General features: G+C 41.5%; 1 protein-coding gene across 3 annotated transcripts in view; it reads right to left on the reverse strand.

Moving 5' to 3' along the window:
* Nucleotides 1–245: 245 nt before the first annotated feature.
* Nucleotides 246–25,993, reverse strand: part of DAB2 (DAB adaptor protein 2) — a 110,589-nt gene continuing 84,841 nt past the window's right edge. For all 3 annotated transcript variants that reach the window (XM_073681976.1, XM_073681966.1, XM_073681983.1), the window contains 5 exons: nucleotides 15,287–15,458; nucleotides 13,448–14,080; nucleotides 8,863–8,975; nucleotides 6,941–7,031; nucleotides 246–2,230 (listed from right to left, as the gene is read on the reverse strand). In XM_073681976.1, the coding sequence (XP_073538077.1) occupies nucleotides 6,963–7,031; nucleotides 8,863–8,975; nucleotides 13,448–14,080; nucleotides 15,287–15,458 (987 nt within the window). In that variant the 3' untranslated portion in view covers nucleotides 246–2,230; nucleotides 6,941–6,962. The remainder of the gene's footprint in view (nucleotides 2,231–6,940; nucleotides 7,032–8,862; nucleotides 8,976–13,447; nucleotides 14,081–15,286; nucleotides 15,459–25,993) is intronic.

A 25,993-nucleotide genomic window follows, 5' to 3' on the forward strand; every position in this document is an offset into this window, starting at 1 on the left:
CATTTGGCAAATATTAAAAATGATGGTAATTGACCTAAAACGGGAAAGGTTTATTCTGATTTCATGTCAGATACTGAGAAAAACATGGATATGTGACTTATATATATATATATATATATATATAGTGTATGGAAACTTCTGGTTTCACCTGTGTCATGCCGTGTGCAATATTTGTTTTTCCGAAAATTGAGCTATTTGCTCACAATGTTTTTGGATTCACAATGGATCACAATGCAGAACCAAAATAAATATATATCTCTCTTTTAATACATTATATAAGGCGCAACAATTTGAGTTTATACAGACAGGGAAAAGATTAAAGAAAGATTCAAAAAGTCTATAACATATCCAGAAATCATCGATCATTTTCTTTTGCAAAAAAAAAAAAGTGCATTGATAGGAAGAATATATGCGGAGGGTCACGAGACCCGGCTGGAAAAATCAACTCCTGCGATTCAATTCCAGTTTACAAAGTGTATAATGTATTTATTTATATCGAAATATTTGAGATTTATTGGTAATTTATCATTTCCAGTTCATCATGAAAGAGTTCAGGTGACGAAATTTTTCAAAAAGTTCTCCTCGGTTGTATCCCCGAGCTGATACCAGATCAACTACAAGACGAGAATAAAAATATTCCCTATGTGGAGTTTGGTTGTAGGAGAAGCCGAAGTCACTGCGGAAGAAGCCGAAGTCACTGCGGAAGAAATCCGGAACATTCCGCGCTTTTACAGTTAAACCCGTAGAATTTTTTTGTATCAAATATTTATTCCGCCGGATTACAAAAATTCCTTCCGCTGTTACAAAAAGAACGTCTGGAGGGATTTCAGACTAGTCCACGTTTCCAAAATCCAGACTTGTTGTCGGGTGGTGAGCAAAGGACTTCTTGGTGAAGATGCACCGGGTTGGAAAGCGAAATGAAACATTTGTTACGATGTGAATACAAAAAAAAAAAAATGGTAACAAAATGACCACAGAATTGTTTCGAAAACACCTTAAAAGTTATTTTCCACTTCGGACTATCCATTTTGTGAGAAGGCTGTCCAGTGATAAGTTGATGACAGAATGAACCACCAGCGATCAGCTGTTATCGATGACAGAATCTATGGTACATGTGATTCATTTCCCTGCAGTGCCTCCGGAGGACAAATGAAGTATTACATCATTCTCATTAAAATTAATGTTCTGTCTGTGCAATGTACATACGGGGGGGGTTCTCCAGCTCTTTGTAGAAGATTTTCACTTTGGCTTGATGACGGGTCTGAACAATGGAACCCCCTGTAATGTGCTATTTGGCAAAGGGATGGTCTATCAGGTACATGACTATATCTTACCCTGCTTTGGCACATTTTACTAACTTATAGAACTCCCCCGAGGGTTTTATTGGAATTAGACGAAAAGGTCAGGTTATTAAAAAAAAAACAACAACAGCGCCACCTTTTTTTTTTATGGCTATTCTTAGTATTGCAGCTCAGCATATTTCAGTATAGAATGCGAAGCTGCAATACCAGACACAACCATGAATTAAGGAGGCGCTGTTTCTGGAGTAAAAAGCAGAACTTTTTTTTTCCTAATTATTTTTTTCTAATCTCATTCTGACCCCGATGATGCTATTATTTTGGGTCCTTAGACTCCTCATTGGGTCAGAACCCGAGGCCGAATTATGGATATTAAAAAGTGTCCATCTGAATGAGCAGTAATGGTCATTTTGGGACTGGAGCAGTGCTAATGAAGGCTAAAATATCTATACGTATACGTGAAAGGCAGGAGCGTGATGTACCCATAGTCGCCAACAGAGTACATTAGAAATTTCAAAAAGGGAGAGGTTTATGTAAACTCTGCCTGAAATTTGGAGATCCAGGATAGATGCTGGGGTGGGGGAGGGGGACAGAGGACAGGAATGATATAGGGATTAATGCCCCTAGAAATGTCGGCTACTATAGAAAGGGGGTGAGTGCAAAAAGTAGAAAAAAAAAAGATGGATTCCGCAGAGATGTGTGATATGTTGGGACGGAAACCAAGAATTGGGGGTGCAAATCACTGCAAGCAATGAGGAGGAGGCTCTGACGTCGGCAGCACCGGGGATTTCATTTGGTTTCCAGTTCTTCTCTTTGTAAATAAAAAAAATAATAATAACAATCAGCTGTGGAGTGAGTGTGCCGATATCAGCTCGTGCCAGCGACAACGATGAGATGATCCCCCGCTCCTGTGCCGTCCGCTCTTTCCATAGCTGCAAAGTAAAGAGAGGGATAAAATATTACATCACCACGGTCCTCATCATAGTACGGGGGAAACTACAGTCATCGTCTGACACTTGGATTCTACTATATTGTCCTCCCTCGTTAACTGTTTTTGTAAATGCTAAAATTCTGATTCGACAGGTTAGGAGTGGACCTGATGCGCGTTCGGGCTTGATGAAGCTTGGGGCGAAACACGTCATAACGTCGTGATGTCCGAACGAAGAGGAAAGAGAAGACTGGTGTCGGAACAGAGCGGGAGAACAAAGAAATGACGAGGAGCTGTGGCAGTATGGACAGGCGAGAGGCTAGGCAGGTATTCATTTTCATTGTGTTTTTAATCCCTTCCTAAAACATATGATTTCAGCTAATGGCCTCATTGCCATTTTGCTGGATTTTTTGCAAATCAAATCCCTCCCATCCCGGCCAAAAAAAAAATTCAGATTTCCCTGAAACCGCAAATCTCGGGAACCTTCTGAACTAATTTGATGAGTTTACAATGGATTCCCTTTTTCAGAACACTTTTGCAACAGCTCTGAAAGCAGCAGCCCCCCAAAAAAATAATTGACATAGTGCCCTCTAGTGGTGGCTGGATATAGACAGAATTACATTGTTTTATTCTATTTATTGCAAAAAGTGGATTTATAAAACTCTAGTCGTTATAAAGTTGGATCACATAGTGAACCAGAAGCATAGAATGCATTTACAGCTGTCAACTAAATGGGTTTTCCACCTTTAACTTCCATCCAAAAAAGTGTTTGGTAGCTTAGAATTCTTCTCCATTGCCTTTTTGCTTTTACTTGTTGCATAATTTTGCTGCATTCTCAGAAAAATCCTGCGGTCACGTTTGCGCCCCTGTTTGTTGGCATGTGGCACTTCCAGTCACTGCAGTTTCCGGTTCCTAAAGCTTCATCTAGTGGCTCATGCACCATTGAAGCCAAGTTTCTCACTGATTGATTGCGGTTTGCCTCTCAGTGGACGTGACGCCACATATGATGTCCCGCACATTGCCCACGCTGGACGAGAAGGCTGAGAAAAGCAGTGCTATTTATATTTACTTTATAGCAGCATTATTCATGTGTACTACAGTGGGGGAAAAAAAGTATTTAGTCAGCCCCCAATTGTGCAAGTTCTCCCACTTAAAAAGATGAGCGAGGCCTGTAATTGACATCATAGGTCGACCTCAACTATGAGAGACAAAATGAGAAAACAAATCCTGAAAATCACATTGTCTGATTTGGAAAGAATTTTTTTCAAATTTTGGTGGGAAATAAGTATTTGGTCAATTACAAAAGTTCATCTCAATACTTTGTTATATATCCTTTGTTGGCAATGACAGAGGTCAAACGTTTTCTGTAAGTCTTCACAAGGTTGGCACACACTGTTGCTGGTATGTTGGCCCATTCCTCCATGCAGATCTCCTCTAGAGCAGTGATGTTTTGGGAATGTCGTTGGGAAACACGGACTTTCAACTCCCTCCAAAGGTTTTCTATAGGGTTTAGATCTGGAGACTGGCTAGGCCACTCCAGGACCTTAAAATGCTTCTTATGAAGCCACTCCTTCGTTGCCCTGGCGGTGTGCTTGTGATCATTGTCATGCTGAAAGACCCAGCCACGTTTCATCTTCAATGCCCTTGCTGATGGAAGGAGGTTTAACTCAAAATCTCACGATACATGGCCCCATTCATTCTTTCATGTACGCGGATCAGTCGTTCAGGTCCCTTGGCAGAGAAACAGCCCCAACGCATAATGTTGCCACCCCCATGCTTCACGGTAGGTATGGTGTTCTTTGGATGCAACTCAGCATTCTTTCTCCTCCAAACACGCCGAGTTGTGTTTCTACCAAACAGTTCTACTTTGGTTTCATCTGACCATATGACATTCTCCCAATACTCTTCTGGATCATCCAAATGCTTTCTAGCAAACTTCAGATGGGCCCGGATAAGTAATGGCTTAAGCAGGGGAACACATCTGGCACTTCAGGATCTGAGTCCCTGACGGCGTAGTGTGTTACTGATGGTAGCCTTTGTGACGTTGGTCCCAACTCTCTGCAGGTCATTTACTAGGTCCCCCCGTGTGGTTCTGGGATTTTTGCTCACCGTTCTTGAGATCATTTTGACCCCACGGGGTGAGATCTTGTGTGGAGCCCCAGATCGAGGGAGATTATCAGTAGTCTTGTATGTCTTCCATTTTCTAATTATTGCTCCCACAGTTGATTTCTTCACACCAAGCTGCTTGCCTATTGCAGATTCAGTCTTCCCAGCCTGGTGCAGGGCTACAATTTTGTTTCTGGTGTCCTTCGACAGCTCTTTGGTCTTCACCATAGTGGAGTTTGGAGTGTGACTGTTTGAGGTTTTGGACAGGTGTCTTTTATACTGATAACAAGTTCAGACAGGTGCCAGTACTACAGGTAATGAGTGGAGGACAGAGGAGCCAGCACTACAGGTAATGAGTGGAGGACAGAGGTGCCAGTACTACAGGTAATGAGTGGAGGACAGAGGTGCCAGTACTACAGGTAATGAGTGGAGGACAGAGGAGCCAGTACTACAGGTAATGAGTGGAGGACAGAGGTGCCAGTACTACAGGTAATGAGTGGAGGACAGAGGAGCCAGTACTACAGGTAATGAGTGGAGGACAGAGGAGCCAGCACTACAGGTAATGAGTGGAGGACAGAGGAGCCAGTACTACAGGTAATGAGTGGAGGACAGAGGTGCCAGTACTACAGGTAATGAGTGGAGGACAGAGGAGCCTCTTAAAGAAGAAGTTACAGGTCTGTGAGAGACAGAAATCTTGCTTGCTTGTAATTGACCAAATACTTATTTTCCACCAAAATTTGAAAAAAATTTCTTTCCAAATCAGACAATGTGATTTTCAGGATTTGTTTTCTTATTTTGTCTCTCATAGTTGAGGTCGACCTATGATGTCAATTACAGGCCGACCTCATCTTTTTAAGTGGGAGAACTTGCACAATTGGTGGCCGACTAAATACTTTTTTTCCCCACTGTATATGGCAGTGTTATTTATGGTATTTGTCAGGTGACATTATTTATGTGTACTTCATAATAGCATTATTTATAAGTACTGTGTTGGTATTTAAGAGTACTATAGGTAAGCATTATTTATATGTATTTTATTGCAGCATTATCTATGTTTATTGTATGGCAGCATTTTATATGTACTACATGACAGCATTATTTGTACAGTATTGCAGCAGTATTTATAAATTCTGCTTGGAAGCACTGTTCATGTGTACTTCATGGTTTTCTTATATGTGTATATAGTATGGCAATGTTATTTGTGTGTACTATATGATTTTATCTGATATATGTATATAGTATGGCAATGTTAAATAATGCTGCAATAAGAACACATAAACAATGTCACCACAAAATTCCCGTAAATAACAGTGCTATTATATTACACATAACTAATGCTGCTATAAGGTACACATAAATAATACCGCTATGTAGTACACATGAATCTTTCATCAAATTAATAGCCCTTTCAGAGCTACCAGTGAGTGAATAGGTGTACTGTATTGCAACATTATTTATGTGAATGGTATGTATTCAGTATGACAGTGTTATTTATTTGTACTGTATGGTCATATTATTTATGTATACAGTAAGAGTGTTCATTTGTGCTGTATGGTCATATTATTTATGTATACAGTATGACAGTATCATTTATTTGTACTGTATGACGGTGTTATTTATTTATACTGTATGGCCATATACAGTATGATAGTGCTATTTATTTGTAGTGTATGGTGATATTATTTATGTATACAGTATAAGTGTTATACTGTATATGGCTATACAGTACAAATAAATAACACTATTATTTATGTATACAGTATAACAGTGTTATTTATTTGTACTGTATGGTAATATTATTTATGTATACAGTATATTACCATACCATACAAATAAATAACACTGCTATACTGTATACATAAATAATATCACCATACACTACAAATAAATAGCACTATCATACTGTATATGACCATACAGTACAAATAAATAACACTGTTATACTGTATACATAAATATTACCATACACTACAAATAAATAACACTGTTATACTGTATACATAAATAATATTACCATACACTACAAATAAATAACACTGCTATACTGTATACATAAATAATATCACCATACACTACAAATAAACAGCACCATCATACTGTATATGGCCATACAGTACAAATAAACGATAGTGCTATTTATTTGTAGTGTATGGTCATATTATTTATGTATAGAGTATAGCAGTGTTATTTATTTGTAGTGTATGGTAATATTATTTATGTATACAGTATAACAGTGTTATTTATTTGTAGTGTGTGGCAGCATTCCAAATGTATACACCATGGCAGTATAATCTACATACATTGCATACATAATGTATTCGCTTTGCAAAGTCTCTGGCTTTGTCTGCTGATACGTGACAAATTCCAGCCTATGTGCAGAACGTCTGCTGATATCCCGTTTGGACATCTCGGTCACTGGGAATCCCTGACACAGTGAAGTCTCAGTGCAGCACTCCGTGGGGGCTCCAGTGCTCTGTCTGTAAATTGCCGTGACCCCTATCGAGCAGGTAGGTGGGGTCAGAGGATGACATTAGGAGGATTTCGCTCCATTTTGGGGATATTCTAATTTATATTGTAAGAATAAAAAGTAGATGAATGGATTACTTACAACAGACATTAGATATATATTCCTAAGCAAATGGATTTCCAAATGGGTCCCCAAATGGATCAGAAGCCTTTATCGGATGTGCTGTGAAGGTCTGTGGGAGAAAAGATCTCGCATGAAGCATAACTTAGAGACTCAGGAGAAGTCCAGTCACAATGGTCTCGATACTGACAGTAAAACTACGCAAGTGCGAAACGCACAGAAAACGCATGAAAACTTACAGAGTAAATTGACACGCTGTAAAGCATCCACTTGCTGACTGACGAACCGTGCACATGTTTTCTTGCACCGGAGAGTATATTTTTAATATTTCCAGCCCATCACTCTGTTCTAATAGGCTCTTACTTCTGCTGCACAGGAAAAGCTGTTCACATTGGTGCAAATTACTAATGAACAATCCTGTTGCTGTATTGGCAAGTACAGCCAGAATAGTGTAATATTGCAAAACCAGCAAAGTATTGTATTATACAGACAAATATATATATATATAAAAAAAAAAGTGCTCTAAAAGGCTTTAACAATGTGTCGCAGGCTCTGCGTTTCACCCTGTTGGCTTCTTCAGGAGCATGTATGTCACACGGAAATTTATACACGGTTTTCAGAGAAGAAAACATAGTTCTATGAGTACAACACTGTTCCTCTACCCTCGGTTTCTCCCGATCACATGGTCTAGCTGATTGGTGAAAACTGACCACGTGATCAAGAGAAACTGAGGACAAAGGAATGGTGCCTCCGCAATCACATAAATACTGTCTTTTTCCTAATTACTTGTATAAATTATTTAATACCAGGTTAGAATAGCAAAGTGTGAACTTTCAATTAGAAATGATTACGGGACATACAGTATCTTAATGCGATCTCTATAGTGATTCATAACGTTCTAGAATCTTATAAAGCGTTTTTTTATGGATTATAGTTTTGTTGATGTACCATTTTTCATTTTCTTACAGATGCCGGTGTTGTGCGATAAAAAAGAAGAACAATTGCTGCCATTTTTGGAGTGCATGCCTAGATGCCCCAGAAGAAGTTTGAAGGGCGAAACCCTGGGTTGGACAGGATGCAGGACACACATCACTTTAACTCCATGCTGTTTGGATTGCTATTTTTTTTAATACATTTGTGAGTATAATAAAATACTTTCCTGCACTGAGTTGCCTAGATGCCCCAGAAGAATCCAAAAGGGCGAAACTCTGGGTTGTGCAGGATGCAGGACACACATCACTTAAACTCCATGCTGTTTAGATTGCTATTTTTTATACATTTCTGAATATAATAAAATACTTTCCTGCACTGAGTTGCCTAGATGCCCCAGAAGAATCCAAAAGGGCGAAACTCTGGGTTGTGCAGGATGCAGGACACACATCACTTAAACTCCATGCTGTTTAGATTGCTATTTTTTATACATTTCTGAATATAATAAAATACTTTCCTGCATTCACTTGCTGGTATTCTTACAGAGAAGAAATTGTTAATTAATTTTGCATGGAGCCATAGTGGAGAATAGAGAATAGTGTGACGGGATGCCAATATTAAATATCTATTCCAGGTGGGAGAAAACACCATGATGTGCACAGTTCATCGGTCCGTAAGTGGATTGAAGTGGATGGCATTCAAGTTTAATCAATACTGAGCCATTTGGATTTTACTCTTGATATTGATTTGTCTTTGCCGGGGGACCTGAGGAAGACGTCCTGCTCTAAACCTCTAATCAGCTCCAGGAAATTAGATAGTTTTCCAATTTATTTCCTTATTATGGAATATCCCCATACTAGGGATAGCAGCTCATGGTAAAAAAAAGTGGACAACCCCTTTAAGGATGTCAGCAAAGGCTATTCTGCTATTCTTAGAGGGTTTGCCGTCTACAACTCATTAACTCCGCAGTGGAATAATTATTTTGTAGCGGTAGAACAAAGAAAGTTACTTACGGAGTTTTGCAGAGGAGCGCCAAATGAGCCCGATCCAAAAGGGGCTTCAAACAGCCCATCCGTGGGCTTGGATACCGGCGGAGAATGCATTCGCGGGGCTGGGTTTGGCGGCTCTAATAAGCAAGAACATTCAGCAATAAAATAATATCAATAACACAGAAAGGAAGAACAACAGAAATCATTACACAGACATAAGTCATTGTATCTTCAGAGTACAGGCAGCATCTGCAGAATACAGGCTACAATTATAGCAGAAATAGCAGCATTGAGGGTATGATAGCAGCGCAGAATACTGTAGTATCAGTTTAGTACACTGGGTGTACGGCAACATCAGCAGAATACAGTCTACACATACAGCAACAGAACACAGACAGTGTGCAAGGGAGAATCGGCAGAAGACAGGCTGCATGTATAACATGCAGCTATAAATGGTTGACATCAGCAGAATACAGGCTGCATGTATAGCATGCAGCTATAAATGGTTGACATCAGCAGAATACAGGCTGTGTCTACAGCAGCATTTAGCCGAATAACATTTGTGCATTTAATAGCATCAGCAAAATACAGACTAAAAAATATATATTGTAGCAGCAGAATACAGGCTGTGTGATCAGCAGCGTTAGCAGAAAACAGGTTGTACGTATGATGATATCAACAGAATGCAGTCTCCACATATACAGTGATGGCCGAAAAGTGTTAGCACCCTTGAAATTGTTCAAGAAAATGAAGTATTTCTCCCAGAAAATGATTGCAATTCCACATGTTTTGTTATACACAGGTTTATTTCCTTTGTGTGTATTGGAACAACACAAAAAAAGAGACAAAAGGCAAATTGGACAAAATTTCACACAAAATCCCCAAAATGGGCTGGGCAAAACTGTTGCACCCTCAAAGTAATATTTGGTTGCATAACCTTTGGAATAAATAACTGCAATCAGTCTCTTCCATCAGCTTCTTCCTCCTCTCAGCTGGAATCTTGGACTCTTCTTACAATCTGCTCCAGGTCTCTCATATCTGAAGACGTCTTCTCCTAACAGCAATTGTAAGATCTCTCCACAGGTGATCAATGGTATTTAGATCCGGACTCATTGCTGCCACTTCAGAACTCTCTAGCGCTTTGTTTCCATCCATTTCTGGGGGCTTCTTGAAGTTTGGGGTCACTGTCCTGCTGGAAGACCCATGACTTAGGATGCAAACCCAGCTTTCTGACACTGGACACTACACTGCCACCCAAAATTGTTTAGTAATCTTTAGATTTTTATTATGCCTTGTAAACACTCAGAGCATCCAGTGCCAGAGGCAGCAAAACAACCCCAAAACGTCTTTGATCCTCCACCATATTTGACTGTAGGTACTGTGCTCTTTTCTTTGTAGACCTCATTCCATTTTCGGTAAACAGCAGAATGATGTGCTTTACCTAAAAGCTCTGTCTTGGTCTCATCTGTCCACAAGACGCTTTACCAGAAGGATTTTGGCTTACTCACATTCATTTTGGCAAACTGTAGTCTAGCTTTTTTATGTCTGTGTCAGCAGTGGGGTCCTCCTGGGTCTCCTGCTGAAGCGTTTCATTTCATTCAAATGTCGACGGATAGTTCACGCTGACACTGATGCACCCTGAGCCTGCAGGACAGCTTGAATTTCGTTGGAACTTGATTGGAGCAGCTCCACCATCTGGACTATCCTGCGTTGCAATCTTTCATCAATTTTTCTCTGCCGTCCAGGTATAGGGAGATTAGCCACAGTGCCATGGGTTGTAAACTTCTTGATTATGTTGCGCACCCTGGACAAAGGAACATCAAGATCTCTGGAGATGGCTTTGTAACCTTGAGATTGTTGATATTGTTCAACAATTTTAGTTCTCAAGTCCTCAGACAGTTCTCTTCTCCTCTTTCTGTTCTCCATGCTTAGTGTGGCACACACAGACACACAATGCAAAGATTAAGTCACCTTCTCCCCTTTTATCTGGTTTCAGGTGTGATTTTCATATTGCCCACACCTGTTACTTGCCACACGTGAGTTTGAACGAGCATCACGTGTTTCAAACAAAGTTGTTTACCCACAATTTTGGAAAGGTGCCAACAATTGTGTTCCAGCCTATTTTTGAGGTTTTGTATGAAGTGATGTCCGATCTGCCTTTTTTTTCTCTGTTTTTTTGTGCTTTTCCGATACAGACAAAGGAAATAAACCCGTGTATAACAAAACATGTGGAATTGCAATAATTATCTGGGAGAAACATTTCAATTACTGGAACAATTTCAAGGGTGACAACATTTTCGGTCATGACTGTAGCAACAGAATACAAGCTGTGTGTATGGTGGAATCAACAGAATATAGATTGTACATTATAGCAACATAAGCAGAATACAGGCTACAATATAGCAGCAAAAGAAATGCTGAAAGTAAGAAAACAGAAAATACAGGCATCAGTAGAATACAGGTTGTGTGTATGACACATCAGCAGAATATAGGTTACTTGTAGAGCAGCAGAATACAGGCTGTATGTGTGCGACAGGTTACACATATACTGTAGCAGCAGAATACAGACTGTGTATAAAGCAGCAACAACAGAAAATAGGTTGTGTGCACAGCAGTATACAGGTAGCACATGCAGTATAGCAGCATCAGGAGGATGTAGCCTACAAATATAGCAGCAAAATACAGATTGTGTGTGCAGCAACATCAGTGGAACTCATATGAACGTTACAAATTGGGGAAAGCTACTGTTAGAAGAATCGACCAATCATTAGGAAATTTCAGTGTCCAAACGTCAGGCACTCTAGGTATTTAGAAAATTGCAAAAAAATGGCAGACGATTGCATCAGACACAGAAAGCTCACGTGACTTCATGCGAGGCTGTGCGGGCTTCCTTATAATACCTTGTAGCTATCTTATCACATGGTATAGAGCAGCCAATCAGGAGGGACTATCAGAGTCTGTATAAAAGCCAAGTCAGGGAATGTAGCAGCCATTTAGGGTGAATCAGGATAGTGAGAGCAAGTAAGACATCAGAGCTCAGCAATAGAGAAAGGAAGTGTAAGCCCTAAAACACTGGACAAATACTTCAGACAGTGCAACTGCAGCAATGAATAAGATGAGTGTAATAGTCTGTGAATAATACAGAGATTCAATTGGTTGGGAAAGACATAGGAGAGGTGCCAGCAGCAGCGAGACAAATCAGTGATATGGTGGAGCTGGCATTTCTCATGTTACATTTTAATTTACAGGTTTTATTTTCTTCATATTTAATGCACTAGAAAGGAGAAGCAAGACAGCGCATTATTTGCTACAGAAAAATCGGAAATTAAAGTCAGAGACAATGTGTTTGCATGTCTCAAGCGACAAGTTTTTGCATTGCTTGTGCAGTAATTTTTGTGATGGGGGAATAATTGTTTTTGTATATATGCAAAAGAAAATTCCCGAAAATCCAGACCTCTAACTGTGACTGTCTACTTCATAAAGTATGCACGTTGGAAGAATTTTTTTTTTTGTACATCTGTTGTAAAAGTCCAATTTGATAACTGTACACGCCACACTTATACTCTGGCCTTCTGCTGCATTTTTCTTTCTGGATGTGTACCTACCTACTTAGCATTTCATTTTTCAGTTATATCCTTTTTGGGGAAAGAGGGTGAAATTTGTTAAATCAAAATAGGAGAAAAAAGAAAAAAAATGTAGATATTTAACTGTGCATTAGGTTTTTCCACACCTGTTTCACTAGACCAATTTGACAACCATATACGCCACACCTATACTGTGGTCTGCTGCCACTTTTCGCCTTCTGTACCCAATATTTCTTGTTACATCCTTTTTGGCAAGGGTGGGGTTGAAAAGATTGTGAAATGTTAATTATAGTGTTGTAAAAAATGTATGGTACAAGTAAAAACGGCAATGGACGGGGGAGCTGTAAAAGAAAAAATATATATATATACGACTAAGAATTTGGAGCTGCTAACAGTAGCAGAAACACCACAACCACCACGACCACCGGCCACCCAGACAGTAGCACTCTTACAGACCACAACTGGCCTCTATTGCCTCTGGCAAGAGTACTAGTGAGGAGTAAGCAGAGAGTATCATGGAATATATGGCACATGATTCATCTCAGTAACAGCAGGATGATGTTACCTCTGACAACGACACTATCAGATTAATTAAGTGTTCTGCTCGGATCAGTTTGCCTGATCACAAATGACTAAGAGGGATAATTTTTGGACTGTTTTGTAAATTTAAAAAAAAAAAAAAAAGTAGAAAATTCTGGTCAGGTTACTATAACATTACTAAGACTGTAATTGTATTAAAGAGTTTGAAAGGGTTGTATACAGTCATAGGAGACCTCAGAGTGTTAGACACAGCAGGGCTATTGGAAGCTTTGCACTATTGTGATTCGCTGTAAATAAGTTAAACGCTAACCGAATAATTTTGGAAAAAAAATGTTGAACATGGAGAATTTGAATTTTAAAAGATCTGACCATCTCTTGTAATTCAAGCCAGAGGCTAGCTAAGAGACTGCAAGTGACACAGTGAGCTGCAGGGTAAGGGTAAAGTTCTAAGGTGCGTATAGCCTCAAAACAAAATATCAAGTTACCATTAACTTTAGAAGATAGTTGACCAATGTCAAAGTCATCATGGTCCGCACTTTCTTGGGGAATTCCAACTTTACTGTTAAAATAATTGGAAAAAGCTCCAGAGGTGCTTATAGAGTTATTCTGCTGTTCCCCGCGCCTCGCCGGCACGGCAGGTGGCTTAGCCAACTGGTAGTCTTTGAACATATCTTTTACATTCTTCCTTTCCTTCTCTCCCAATGGATCCAGAGCAGTAAAAGCATCACTTTCCTTCTTTGGCGACTCATTTATCGGTGCTGGTCTTGGTGGTAGTTGTGGAGGTAAACCAGGACCTGACTGGATTAGTCCCGGGGTTGAGTTGAGTAAGGTTGGCGGTCTAGTTGGAAACATGCTCATTTGGAAGGGGTTGGTCGTCTGTTGGTTCCATGTTGGTACTGGCTGATTCCACAATGGGGGATTTTGTACTGGTGGAGGAACTATAAATTGTGACGGCTGGCTCCAGGACGCCATCCCTGATGGAGCTGAGAAAACATTTGATTGGTTGTAACCATTTTGTGGCGCCAAAGCAGGGTTGGGAATTGTAACTGGGGTTTGGCCATAAATCAAAGGCTGCGGAATCCACTGCTGAGTCTGGGGTGAAGTCATGGGCAGAGAGCCTGAGAGAGAGAGAAAAAATCTAAATTAAAACCTTTTTTTTTAGATATCCTCATGGGCGGCCTCCTTTTGTCTGCCCTCCAGAACCCAAAAGATATAAAGAGTGTCTCTCACTCTATACACTACACAGACATTCCCTTCATTTAAATGAGAAAGGTGCAATACTTCATTTCTCCTGCGGTGGCACTGCAGGGAAATCCAACAGTTGCTTTCGGATTCGATCACAGTTGATCACTGGGTGCAGTAACAGATATCCTGGGATAAAATTATTTTTAAGGGGTCATTTCTAGAACTTAGGGTTGATATTGAAATATTAAGGATCGGTATGTTCTAAACTAAGATGCCAACTTCCTGAAAGCTTTTTTAAAAAAATTTAGTTGAATTGATCTACGTAGGTTAAGGGGACTAATGGCAAGTAGAGGTCCAACTTAGAGCTGTCAAAGTAGGTTTTTGTCCAACTAACTATAAAAATTCCTGTTCATTCTGGGCTTCAGTCCATTGGGTGGTCCTAATGTTCGACAGCTCTTTGTATGAATGTGCATATGGATCCAGCTGTCAATCATTGAAGAGGATCGCCCCACTGGATTCCTAAGTCCAGAATGAGCAGGAAGTTTTGAAAATGACTGGTCCTTCGTTAAGATCTTTGAAGAGTGATGTCAGCTGCTTGATGGTGTGACCTCACATGTCAATGACAGCCGATCATGTCATGGAATGGCAATGTCATATTGGGTCAAGCCAAGACTGGCTACTACCGTGCATTAGTGGACTATCATGATCATTGGTCATGTTATGTCCCTGTAGGTCCCCGGAAAATGAAAACAGAGGCGACAGGATGGTAGCCGCCTTGTTCATTTTTCTACACTGGCCAAAACAACAAAGTTTTCCAACACTCTTGAATCTTGGAAAATCCCCCCAATACTAAAATTGTAAAGTTTAGGCATATAAGAAAAAAATCAGATGGATACATCATACTAAAAAGTTTTTCCAAAAAGGCCATAAATGCAAGGTCTACCAGGTGTCCATGATAAGACCACACCCAGATCCTGCCACAAAGACCAGATCCAGCCACGACATGGACCACCAGGTCAAGTAGACCTCCTTAAGTGCATTGTATCAACTGGATTACATAAGGTTTTTTTAAGGTTCTCTCATATTTAACCTGACCCCCATCACAGATGATATCTGACCACCCAACGTTACCTACTCACCAGGACCTCCAATGGTCGGAACAGTGGACAGACCGGTTTTATTGAAAAGATCCAGAGGATTGGGCTGTACTGCGCTCGGAGGGGCTGGAATAGCTACCGATGAGGCCACTTCAGGATTTGCCCCTGAATTTGAAGAGAAAATGTCCGACCCAAATAGGTCATCAGAAGTTGGCTGTATAAAAGAAAAAATATATACAAGAGTTACTATAATAATAAAAAAGATATAATATTGCGATATATGAATTAGCCAATGTGGAAAAATTAACTAAAAAAAGGGGGGTGTTCAAGATTAGAAAAAACATGAGTGCTGTTTTTTTTTTCCAAAAACAGCACCATCCCTGCTCACAGGTTGTGTCTGGTATTGCAGCTTAATCCCATGCACTTCAGTTGAGCTGAGTTTTAATACCAGATTGTGGACAAGGTTCTAGGCAGGGGACACCAACAGAAGTATGGAGGGGTGACAGGAGACCAGTAGGAAAGTGTTTTTTTTATTAATTTTTTCCATTATGCGCCAATTTGTAAAATAATTCTAAGAAGTGGACAAACCCTTTAATGGATAAATTAACTTTTTAAAACTTTTTTTGATAAGTTGTAGCTACTGTTTTAATTGATGGGAGCTTAGATCATGACATTTCCCCTTTGAGATCAAATGAAGGGGAAGAAGTACATGTTGCCGTGTAGAGGCTCAATACAGGGGGAATACAGTGCTCTGCTGAGCTGCAATACCAGGCACAGCCACTACACAATGCAGGCGCTGTTACCAGTGAAGGGTAAGTGCTGCTTGATCGCCTCAATCAGTTGACAAGGAGACTTAAGCTAGAAACCAAAATGACAACCATATTTACTAATGAAGAGTTTACTTCTAATTAATGAAATCTTTTTACATTCTGCAATGATACAAGGAGTAAAATGCGGTACTTACCCGTGCTACATGGACGGGGCGGCACAAAGCAACAGATGGAACATAGTTTAGTATCAAATAATGGTTAGTGAAAAATCAGCAAAAATTGTTCTAAAATAAAAGTAAAAAACCTAAACTACTTGTCAAAACCCTGGTGGATCTGACGGGGGTCACTGGAGCGCAGGAGAATATTGGCTCTTTTAGAACAATTTCTGCTTTTGGAAAACTTTTTAAAATAGATTTCAAAAAATCTTAACAGGTCCACGGAGTTTAGAGTCGCGTATTACATCAAGAAAAATTCCCCATGAGTAAAAAAGAAAAAAAAATTAGCTGAAAATGTCATCATTTTATGTCATAATGCTGATAAAGTTTAGTGCAAAAAAAAAAAAAAAACAACAACAAAAAAACTGATTTAACTTCTTCACGTTCTGGCACGAAAAATGCAGCAAAACCTGATACCTGCGTTTTTTTCAGTGTTTTTTCAGCGTTTTTTTCCACTATCCATTGCTTTCAATGGGTAAAAAACGCTGCAAAAACGCTGAAAAAATGTTGAAAGAAGTGACATGTTGCATTTTGCAAAAACCAAGGTATTTCACAAACCAATGTGATTGCATGAGATTTCTGAAATCTCATAGACTTTCCTGGTACTGTAAAACGCAGGTGAACATTTGCATAAAAAAAAAACGCAACGTGTGAATATGCCCTTACAAGACCCAACAGATTTCTTGAGTAATGGCAATGTATCCATAAAAATCGGATTCTGCATGGTTGATAGGATTTTTTTTTGCGCACCCATAGACTTGGATAGTTGAGTCTCATCCAAAATATTGGAAGAGACTGCTGCACGCTGAGATTTTTTTAAGAGATTACTTGGTCCCTGAACTTCACTAACATCGTCAGCACTCGGACTAAAAATAAGGTGGTGTGAACATAGTGTAAGAAAAAGTTTTAAAGGTCTCACAACCGCACGTGCGACTTTTTTTTAAGTCACTTTTTCATTGCTGTTTTTGTGCCAAATTCTTCAAAAATGGAGGCATGCGGATCCGTGAATTTGGCTCAAAAATAAAAAAAATGCTCTTTATAGCAAAAACAAAAAAGAAAAAAAAAATTGCATGATTCATTAAAATGTCACACCCAGCTCTAACATCATCACAAAAAAAATTAGAGCAAACAAAAATAAAAAGGAAAGTGGGGACCGGAGAACAATGGCAAAAAATGACGAATCGGTTGTAAACATCTAAAAGGTAAAAAAACAAACACATTGTAGAACAAGGAAAAAAATGAGAGACGAGCAAGTAGAAAATGGACTTCAAATAAGAACAACTTTACAAAAAGAAACCCAGAAAAAAATAGAGAAAAAAGGGAATGTTGAATCCTTAAAGCATTTGCACCTTTTGTCTTGTTTTTGCCGTTTTTTTTCCTGTTTTTATCATTTGTGCCTTTTCATTGTTTTGTTTTTTTTGTGCCTTTTTATAAAGTCTATTGTACATGTTCTCACCTGTTTATTTATTTTTTGATGTTGGTCATTGTGGATTTGGGGTTTCCAGAGGTTTATGGTTGATTCGTCAATTGAAAAAAGTTGCAAAGTTTTTGCGACATATATTATAGGAGCAGGTGACTTTTTTTTTTTATGCTAAAAAGTTGCGAAAAAAAGTTTAAAGAAAAGAATAAAGATTTTGCATAAAATTCTTGAACCACGTGTCATCATTTTGAAAAATCATTTGAATTCCACGATACAAAAAAACAAATGAAAAAAAACAAAAAGGGACTTTAAAAAAAAAATGCAAATGTTAAATTGGATCAGAAGGCACAAAAGAAAAACAACCAAAACCAAAAAACACACACAAAAAAAAGGGGCAAATGCAATTATGTTCGGGCGCCATAGAGTGAGATATTTTTATCCATTGCTATGTATCCGGCTCTACTATTTGGCGCCCCCTTTAGGACTCTGTCGGCAGGATAGTCACTTTCCAGGACGAGCAAAGAGTAATAGGCTTTCAATGAGACAGAAACCTTGCGGACCCCATTATAACTGAATAGGGCCCGTCGGGGGTGATTAGGATCCAGCTTCCATCTTATTCTATCAGCCATGGTGATTATCAGTGTATTTGGGTAGTACATCCCCAAGTAGCAGACCTTACTGTCAAGCAGCAAACTCCTGCCGGTGTTACATGTGGATTTGCTGCAGATTTCACCCGGTTACCCTGAAAAGTGAAAATCTGCAACAAAAATGCAAATGCTGATTGCAGCTCAATATCTGTATGTAAAAAAACCCCAAAGCACGTGGATTAGGATTAGATTGGTAAAACGTCCTCCACATGCCCGCTAAGGTAATGTGCTGAAGATTTTACGTGCACAAATAAGTAGGCAAAAAAAACAAATCCATAGGATTAAGGTAATCAACATCAGATTGGAGGCATCTGAAACCCCCACCGATCAGCTGGTATCAGCTCCTGTGCAGAACCGAAACAGCACAGCGCCATACTCTGTGTAGTGGCAGTTCTCGGTACTGCAGGTCAGATCACTTTTACTTCATTAACAGCCAAACTGCACTACTGAGAACGGCCACTACATAGTGTATGGCGCTGTGCCATCCCCGCTGTGCCATCCCCGCTGTGTACAGTGTATACATCTGAGCACTGTGAACCCCTCCCCCCCGGTACCCACATATCAGATATTGATGAGCTATCATAAGGACGATGTTGCAGTACTGGTCGGGTCAGAAAACTCCTTTATGTTGGACCATTACCAGGTAATTTCTGCTTTGTATGATCTCCAGTTTTCTATAAAGTAAAAAAGTTTGATCATTAAATAAAAGGTTCTACAACTTTTTTCGGTTTTTCACCATCTCTTTTTGCTGTTAGTGAATGAGAACAGTCTATAGAGACAGTAACTCTGTACATAGCGGGTCCTGCTCTCAGCTGATACAATGTATCCAGTGCAGACAATTCTCTGTGAGCGAAACATCCTGGACTCCAGACAGATACATTGTAACAAACCAGCAGAGATCTGTGCATCTGCTGCTGATGTGTTTCGCTCACAGAGCATTGTCTACACTGGATACATTGTAATAATCCAGCAGAGATCTGTGCAGCTGCCGCTGATGTGTTTATTTCACAGAGCATTGTCTGCACTGGATACATTGTAGCAATCCAGCAGAGATCTGTGCAGCTGCTGCGTTTGGCTCACAGAGCATTGTCTACACTGGATACATTGTAACAATCCAGCAGAAATCTGTGCAGCTGCTGCTGATGTGTTTAGCTCACAGAGCATTGTCTGCACTGGATACATTGTAGCAATCCAGCAGAGATCTGTGCAGCTGCTGCTGATGTGTTTAGCTCACAGAGCATTGTCTGCACTGGATACATTGTAACAATCCAGCAGAGATCTGTGCAGCTGCTGCTGATGTGTTTAGCTCACAGAGCATTGTCTGCACTGGATACATTGTAACAATCCAGCAGAGATCTTTACAGCTGCTGCTGATGTGTTTCGCTCACAGAGCATTGTCTACACTGATACATTGTAACAATCCAGCAGAGATCTGTGCAGCTGCTGCTAATGTGTTTCGCTCACAGAGCATTGTCTACACTGATACATTGTAACAATCCAGCAGAGATCTGTACAGCTGCCGCTGATGTGTTTAGCTCACAGAGCATTGTCTGCACTGGATACATTGTAGCAATCCAGCAGAGATCTGTGCAGCTGCTGTGTTTGGCTCACAGAGCATTGTCTACACTGGATACATTGTAACAATCCAGCAGAAATCTGTGCAGCTGCTGCTGATGTGTTTAGCTCACAGAGCATTGTCTGCACTGGATACATTGTAACAATCCAGCAGAGATCTGTGCAGCTGCTGCTGATGTTTAGCTCATAGAGCATTGTCTGCACGGATACATTGTAACAATCCAGCAGAGATCTGTGCAGTTACTGCTGATGTGTTTGGCTCACAGAGCATTGTCTGCACTGGATAAATTGAAACAATCCAGCAGAGATCTGTGCGGCAGCTGCTGATGTGTTTAGCTCACAGAGCATTGTCTGCACTGGATACATTGTTACAATCCAGCAGAGATCTGTGCAGCTGCTGCGTTTGGCTCACAGAGCATTGTCTACACTGGATACATTGTAACAATCCAGCAGAAATCTGTGCAGCTGCTGCTGATGTGTTTAGCTCACAGAGCATTGTCTGCACTGGATACATTGTAACAATCCAGCAGAGATCTGTACAGCTGCTGCTGATGTGTTTCGCTCACAGAGCATTGTCTACACTGATACATTGTAACAATCCAGCAGAGATCTGTGCAGCTGCTGCTGATGTGTTTAGCTCACAGAGCATTGTCTGCACTGGATACATTGTAGCAATCCAGCAGAGATCTGTGCAGCTGCTGTGTTTGGCTCACAGAGCATTGTCTACACTGGATACATTGTAACAATCCAGCAGAAATCTGTGCAGCTGCTGCTGATGTGTTTAGCTCACAGAGCATTGTCTGCACTGGATACATTGTAACAATCCAGCAGAGATCTGTGCAGCTGCTGCTGATGTTTAGCTCATAGAGCATTGTCTGCACGGATACATTGTAACAATCCAGCAGAGATCTGTGCAGTTACTGCTGATGTGTTTGGCTCACAGAGCATTGTCTGCACTGGATAAATTGAAACAATCCAGCAGAGATCTGTGCGGCTGCTGCTGATGTGTTTCGCTCACAGAGCATTGTCTACACTGGATACATTGTAACAATCCAGCAGAGATCTGTGCAGCTGATGCTGATGTGTTTGGCTCACAGAGCATTGTCTGCACTGGATACATTGTAACAATCCAGCAGAGATCTATGCGGCTGCTGCTGATGTGTTTCGCTCACAGAGCATTGTCTGCACTGAATACATTGTAACAATCCAGCAGAGATCTATGCGGCTGCTGCTGATGTGTTTGGCTCACAGAGCATTGTCTGCACTGAATACATTGTAACAATCCAGCAGAGATCTATGCGGCTGCTGCTGATGTGTTTGGCTCACAGAGCATTGTCTGCACTGGATACATTGTAACAATCCAGCAGAGATCTGTGCAGCTGCTGCTGATGTTTAGCTCATAGAGCATTGTCTGCACGGATACATTGTAACAATCCAGCAGAGATCTGTGCAGCTGCTGCTGATGTGTTTGGCTCACAGAGCATTGTCTACACTGGATACATTGTAACAATCCAGCAGAGATCTGTGCGGCTGCTGCTGATGTGTTTGGCTCACAGAGCATTGTCTGCACTGGATACATTGTAACAATCCAGCAGAGATCTGTGCAGCTGCTGCTGATGTGTTTCGCTCACAGAGCATTGTCTGCACTGGATACATTGTAACAATCCAGCAGAGATCTGTGCAGCTACTGCTGATGTGTTTAGCTCACAGAGCATTGTCTGCACCGGACACATTGTAACAATCCAGCAGAGATCTGTGCAGCTACTGCTGATGTGTTTAGCTCACAGAGCATTGTCTGCACCGGATACATTGTAACAATCCAGCAGAGATCTGTGCAGCTGCCGCTGATGTGTTTATTTCACAGAGCATTGTCTGCACTGGATACATTGTAATAATCCAGCAGAGATCTGTGCAGCTGCCGCTGATGTGTTTATTTCACAGAGCATTGTCTGCACTAGATACATTGTAATAATCCAGCAGAGATCTGTGCAGCTGCTGCCGGTGTTTAGCACACAGAGCATTGTCTGCACTAGATACATTGTAATAATCCAGCAGAGATCTGTGCAGCTGCTGCTGATGTGTTTAGCACACAGAGCATTGTCTGCACCGGATACATTGTAATAATCCAGCAGAGATCTGTGCAGCTGCTGCTGATGTGTTTCGCTCACAGAGCATTGTCTGCACCGGATACATTGTAATAATCCAGCAGAGATCTGTGCAGCTGCCGCTGATGTGTTTAGCTCACAGAGCATTGTCTGCACTGGATATATTGTAACAATGCTGCAGAGATCTGTGCAGCTGCCGCTGAAGTGTTTAGCTGACAGAGCATTGTCTACACTGGATACATTGTAACAATCCAGCAGAGATCTGTGCAGCTGCTGCTGATGTGTTTGGCTCACAGAGCATTGTCTACACTGGATACATTGTAACAATCCAGCAGAGATCTGTGCAGTTGCTGCTGATGTGTTTGGCTCACAGAGCATTGTCTGCACTGGATACATTGTAACAATCCAGCAGAGATCTGTGCAGCTGCTGCTGATGTGTTTGGCTCACAGAGCATTGTCTGCACTGGATACATTGTAACAATCCAGCAGAGATCTGTGCAGCTGCTGCTGATGTGTTTGGCTCACAGAGCATTGCCTGCACTGGATACATTGTAACAATCCAGCAGAGATCTGTGCAGCTGCTGCTGATGTGTTTCGCTCACAGAGCATTGTCTGCACTGGATACATTGTAACAATCCAGCAGAGATCTGTGCAGCTGCTGCTGATGTGTTTAGCTCACAGAGCATTGTCTACACTGGATACATTGTAACAATCCAGCAGAGATCTGTGCGGTTGCTGCTGATGTGTTTGGCTCACAGAGCATTGTCTGCACTGGATACATTGTAACAATGCAGCAGAGATCTGTGCGGCTGCTGCTGATGTGTTTGGCTCACAGAGCATTGTCTACACTGGATACATTGTAACAATCCAGCAGAGATCTGTGCGGCTGCTGCTGATGTGTTTCGCTCACAGAGCATTGTCTGCACTGGATACATTGTAACAATCCAGCAGAGATCTGTGCGGCTGCTGCTGATGTGTTTCGCTCACAGAGCATTGTCTGCACTGGATACATTGTAACAATCCAGCAGAGATCTGTGCAGCTGCTGCTGATGTGTTTGGCTCACAGAGCATTGCCTGCACTGGATACATTGTAACAATCCAGCAGAGATCTGTGCAGCTGCTGCTGATGTGTTTCGCTCACAGAGCATTGTCTGCACTGGATACATTGTAACAATCCAGCAGAGATCTGTGCAGCTGCTGCTGATGTGTTTAGCTCACAGAGCATTGTCTACACTGGATACATTGTAACAATCCAGCAGAGATCTGTGCGGTTGCTGCTGATGTGTTTGGCTCACAGAGCATTGTCTGCACTGGATACATTGTAACAATGCAGCAGAGATCTGTGCGGCTGCTGCTGATGTGTTTGGCTCACAGAGCATTGTCTACACTGGATACATTGTAACAATCCAGCAGAGATCTGTGCGGCTGCTGCTGATGTGTTTCGCTCACAGAGCATTGTCTGCACTGGATACATTGTAACAATCCAGCAGAGATCTGTGCGGCTGCTGCTGATGTGTTTCGCTCACAGATCATTGTCTGCACTGGATACATTGTAACAATCCAGCAGAGATCTGTGCAGCTGCTGCTGATGTGTTTCGCTCACAGAGCATTGTCTGCACTGGATACATTGTAACAATCCAGCAGAGATCTCTGCGGCTGCTGCTGATGTGTTTCGCTCACAGAGCATAGTCTGCACTGGATACATTGTAACGATCCAGCAGAGATCTGTGCGGCTGCTGCTGATGTGTTTCGCTCACAGAGCATTGTCTGCACTGGATACATTGTAACAATCCAGCAGAGATCTGTGCGGCTGCTGCTGATGTGTTTCGCTCACAGAGCATTGTCTGCACTGGATACATTGTAACAATCCAGCAGAGATCTGTGCGGCTGCTGCTGATGTGTTTCGCTCACAGATCATTGTCTGCACTGGATACATTGTAACAATCCAGCAGAGATCTGTGCAGCTGCTGCTGATGTGTTTAGCTCACAGAGCATTGTCTGCACTGGATACATTGTAACAATCCAGCAGAGATCTGTGCAGCTGCTGCTGATGTGTTTAGCTCACAGAGCATTGTCTGCACTGGATACATTGCAACAATCCAGCAGAGATCTGTGCAGCTACCGCTGATGTGTTTAGCTCACAGAGCATTGTCTGCACTGGATACATTGTAACAATCCAGCAGAGGTCTGTGCAGCTGCCGCTGATGTGTTTATTTCACAGAGCATTGTCTGCACTGGATACATTGTAACAATCCAGCAGAGGTCTGTGCAGCTGCCGCTGATGTGTTTATTTCACAGAGCATTGTCTGCACTGGATACATTGTAACAATCCAGCAGAGATCTGTGCAGCTGCTGCTGATGTGTTTAGCTCACAGAGCATTGTCTGCACTGGATACATTGTAACAATCCAGCAGAGGTCTGTGCAGCTGCCGCTGATGTGTTTATTTCACAGAGCATTGTCTGCACTGGATACATTGTAACAATCCAGCAGAGGTCTGTGCAGCTGCCGCTGATGTGTTTATTTCACAGAGCATTGTCTGCACTGAATACATTGTAACAATCCAGCAGAGATCTGTGCAGCTGCTGCTGATGTGTTTAGCTCACAGAGCATTGTCTGCACTGGATACATTGTAACAATCCAGCAGAGATCTGTGCAGCTGCCGCTGATGGGTTTAGCTCACAGAGCATTGTCTACACTGGATACATTGTAACAATCCAGCAGAGATCTGTGCAGCTGCCGCTGATGTGTTTAGCTCACAGAGCATTGTCAACACTGGATACATTGTAACAATCCAGCAGAGATCTGTGCGGCTGCCGCTGATGTGTTTAGCTCACAGAGCATTGTCTACACTGGATACATTGTAACAATCCAGCAGAGATCTGTGCAGCTGCCGCTGATGTGTTTCGCTGACAGAGCATTGTCTACACTGGATACATTGTAACAATCCAGCAGAGATCTGTGCAGCTGCCGCTGATGTGTTTCGCTCACAGAGCATTGTCTGCACTGGATACATTGTAACAATCCAGCAGAGATCTGTGCAGCTGCCGCTGATGTGTTTCGCTCACAGAGCATTGTCTACACTGGATACATTGTAACAATCCAGCAGAGATCTGTGCAGCTGCCGCTGATGGGTTTAGCTCACAGAGCATTGTCTACACTGGATACATTGTAACAATCCAGCAGAGATCTGTGCAGCTGCCGCTGATGTGTTTCGCTCACAGAGCATTGTCTACACTGGATACATTGTAACAATCCAGCAGAGATCTGTGCAGCTGCCGCTGATGGGTTTAGCTCACAGAGCATTGTCTACACTGGATACATTGTAACAATCCAGCAGAGATCTGTGCAGCTGCCGCTGATGTGTTTAGCTCACAGAGCATTGTCAACACTGGATACATTGTAACAATCCAGCAGAGATCTGTGCGGCTGCCGCTGATGTGTTTAGCTCACAGAGCATTGTCTACACTGGATACATTGTAACAATCCAGCAGAGATCTGTGCAGCTGCCGCTGATGTGTTTCGCTGACAGAGCATTGTCTACACTGGATACATTGTAACAATCCAGCAGAGATCTGTGCAGCTGCCGCTGATGTGTTTCGCTCACAGAGCATTGTCTGCACTGGATACATTGTAACAATCCAGCAGAGATCTGTGCAGCTGCTGCTGATGTGTTTCGCTCACAGAGCATTGTCTACACTGGATACATTGTAACTATCCAGCAGAGATCTGTGCAGCTGCTGATGTGTTTAGCTCACAGAGCATTGTTTGCTCTGGATACATTGTAACAATCCAGCAGAGATCTGTGCAGCTGCTGCTGATGTGTTTCGCTCACAGAGCATTGTCTACACTGGATACATTGTAACAATCCAGCAGAGATCTGTGCAGCTGCCGCTGATGTGTTTCGCTCACAGAGCATTGTCTACACTGGATACATTGTAACTATCCAGCAGAGATCTGTGCAGCTGCTGCTGATGTGTTTAGCTCACAGAGCATTGTTTGCTCTGGATACATTGTAA

Source organism: Phyllobates terribilis, unplaced genomic scaffold, assembly GCF_046119375.1.
Source record: "Phyllobates terribilis strain yellow unplaced genomic scaffold, ASM4611937v1 Scaffold_1__5_contigs__length_1240528914, whole genome shotgun sequence".
Taxonomy (NCBI): domain Eukaryota; kingdom Metazoa; phylum Chordata; class Amphibia; order Anura; family Dendrobatidae; genus Phyllobates; species Phyllobates terribilis.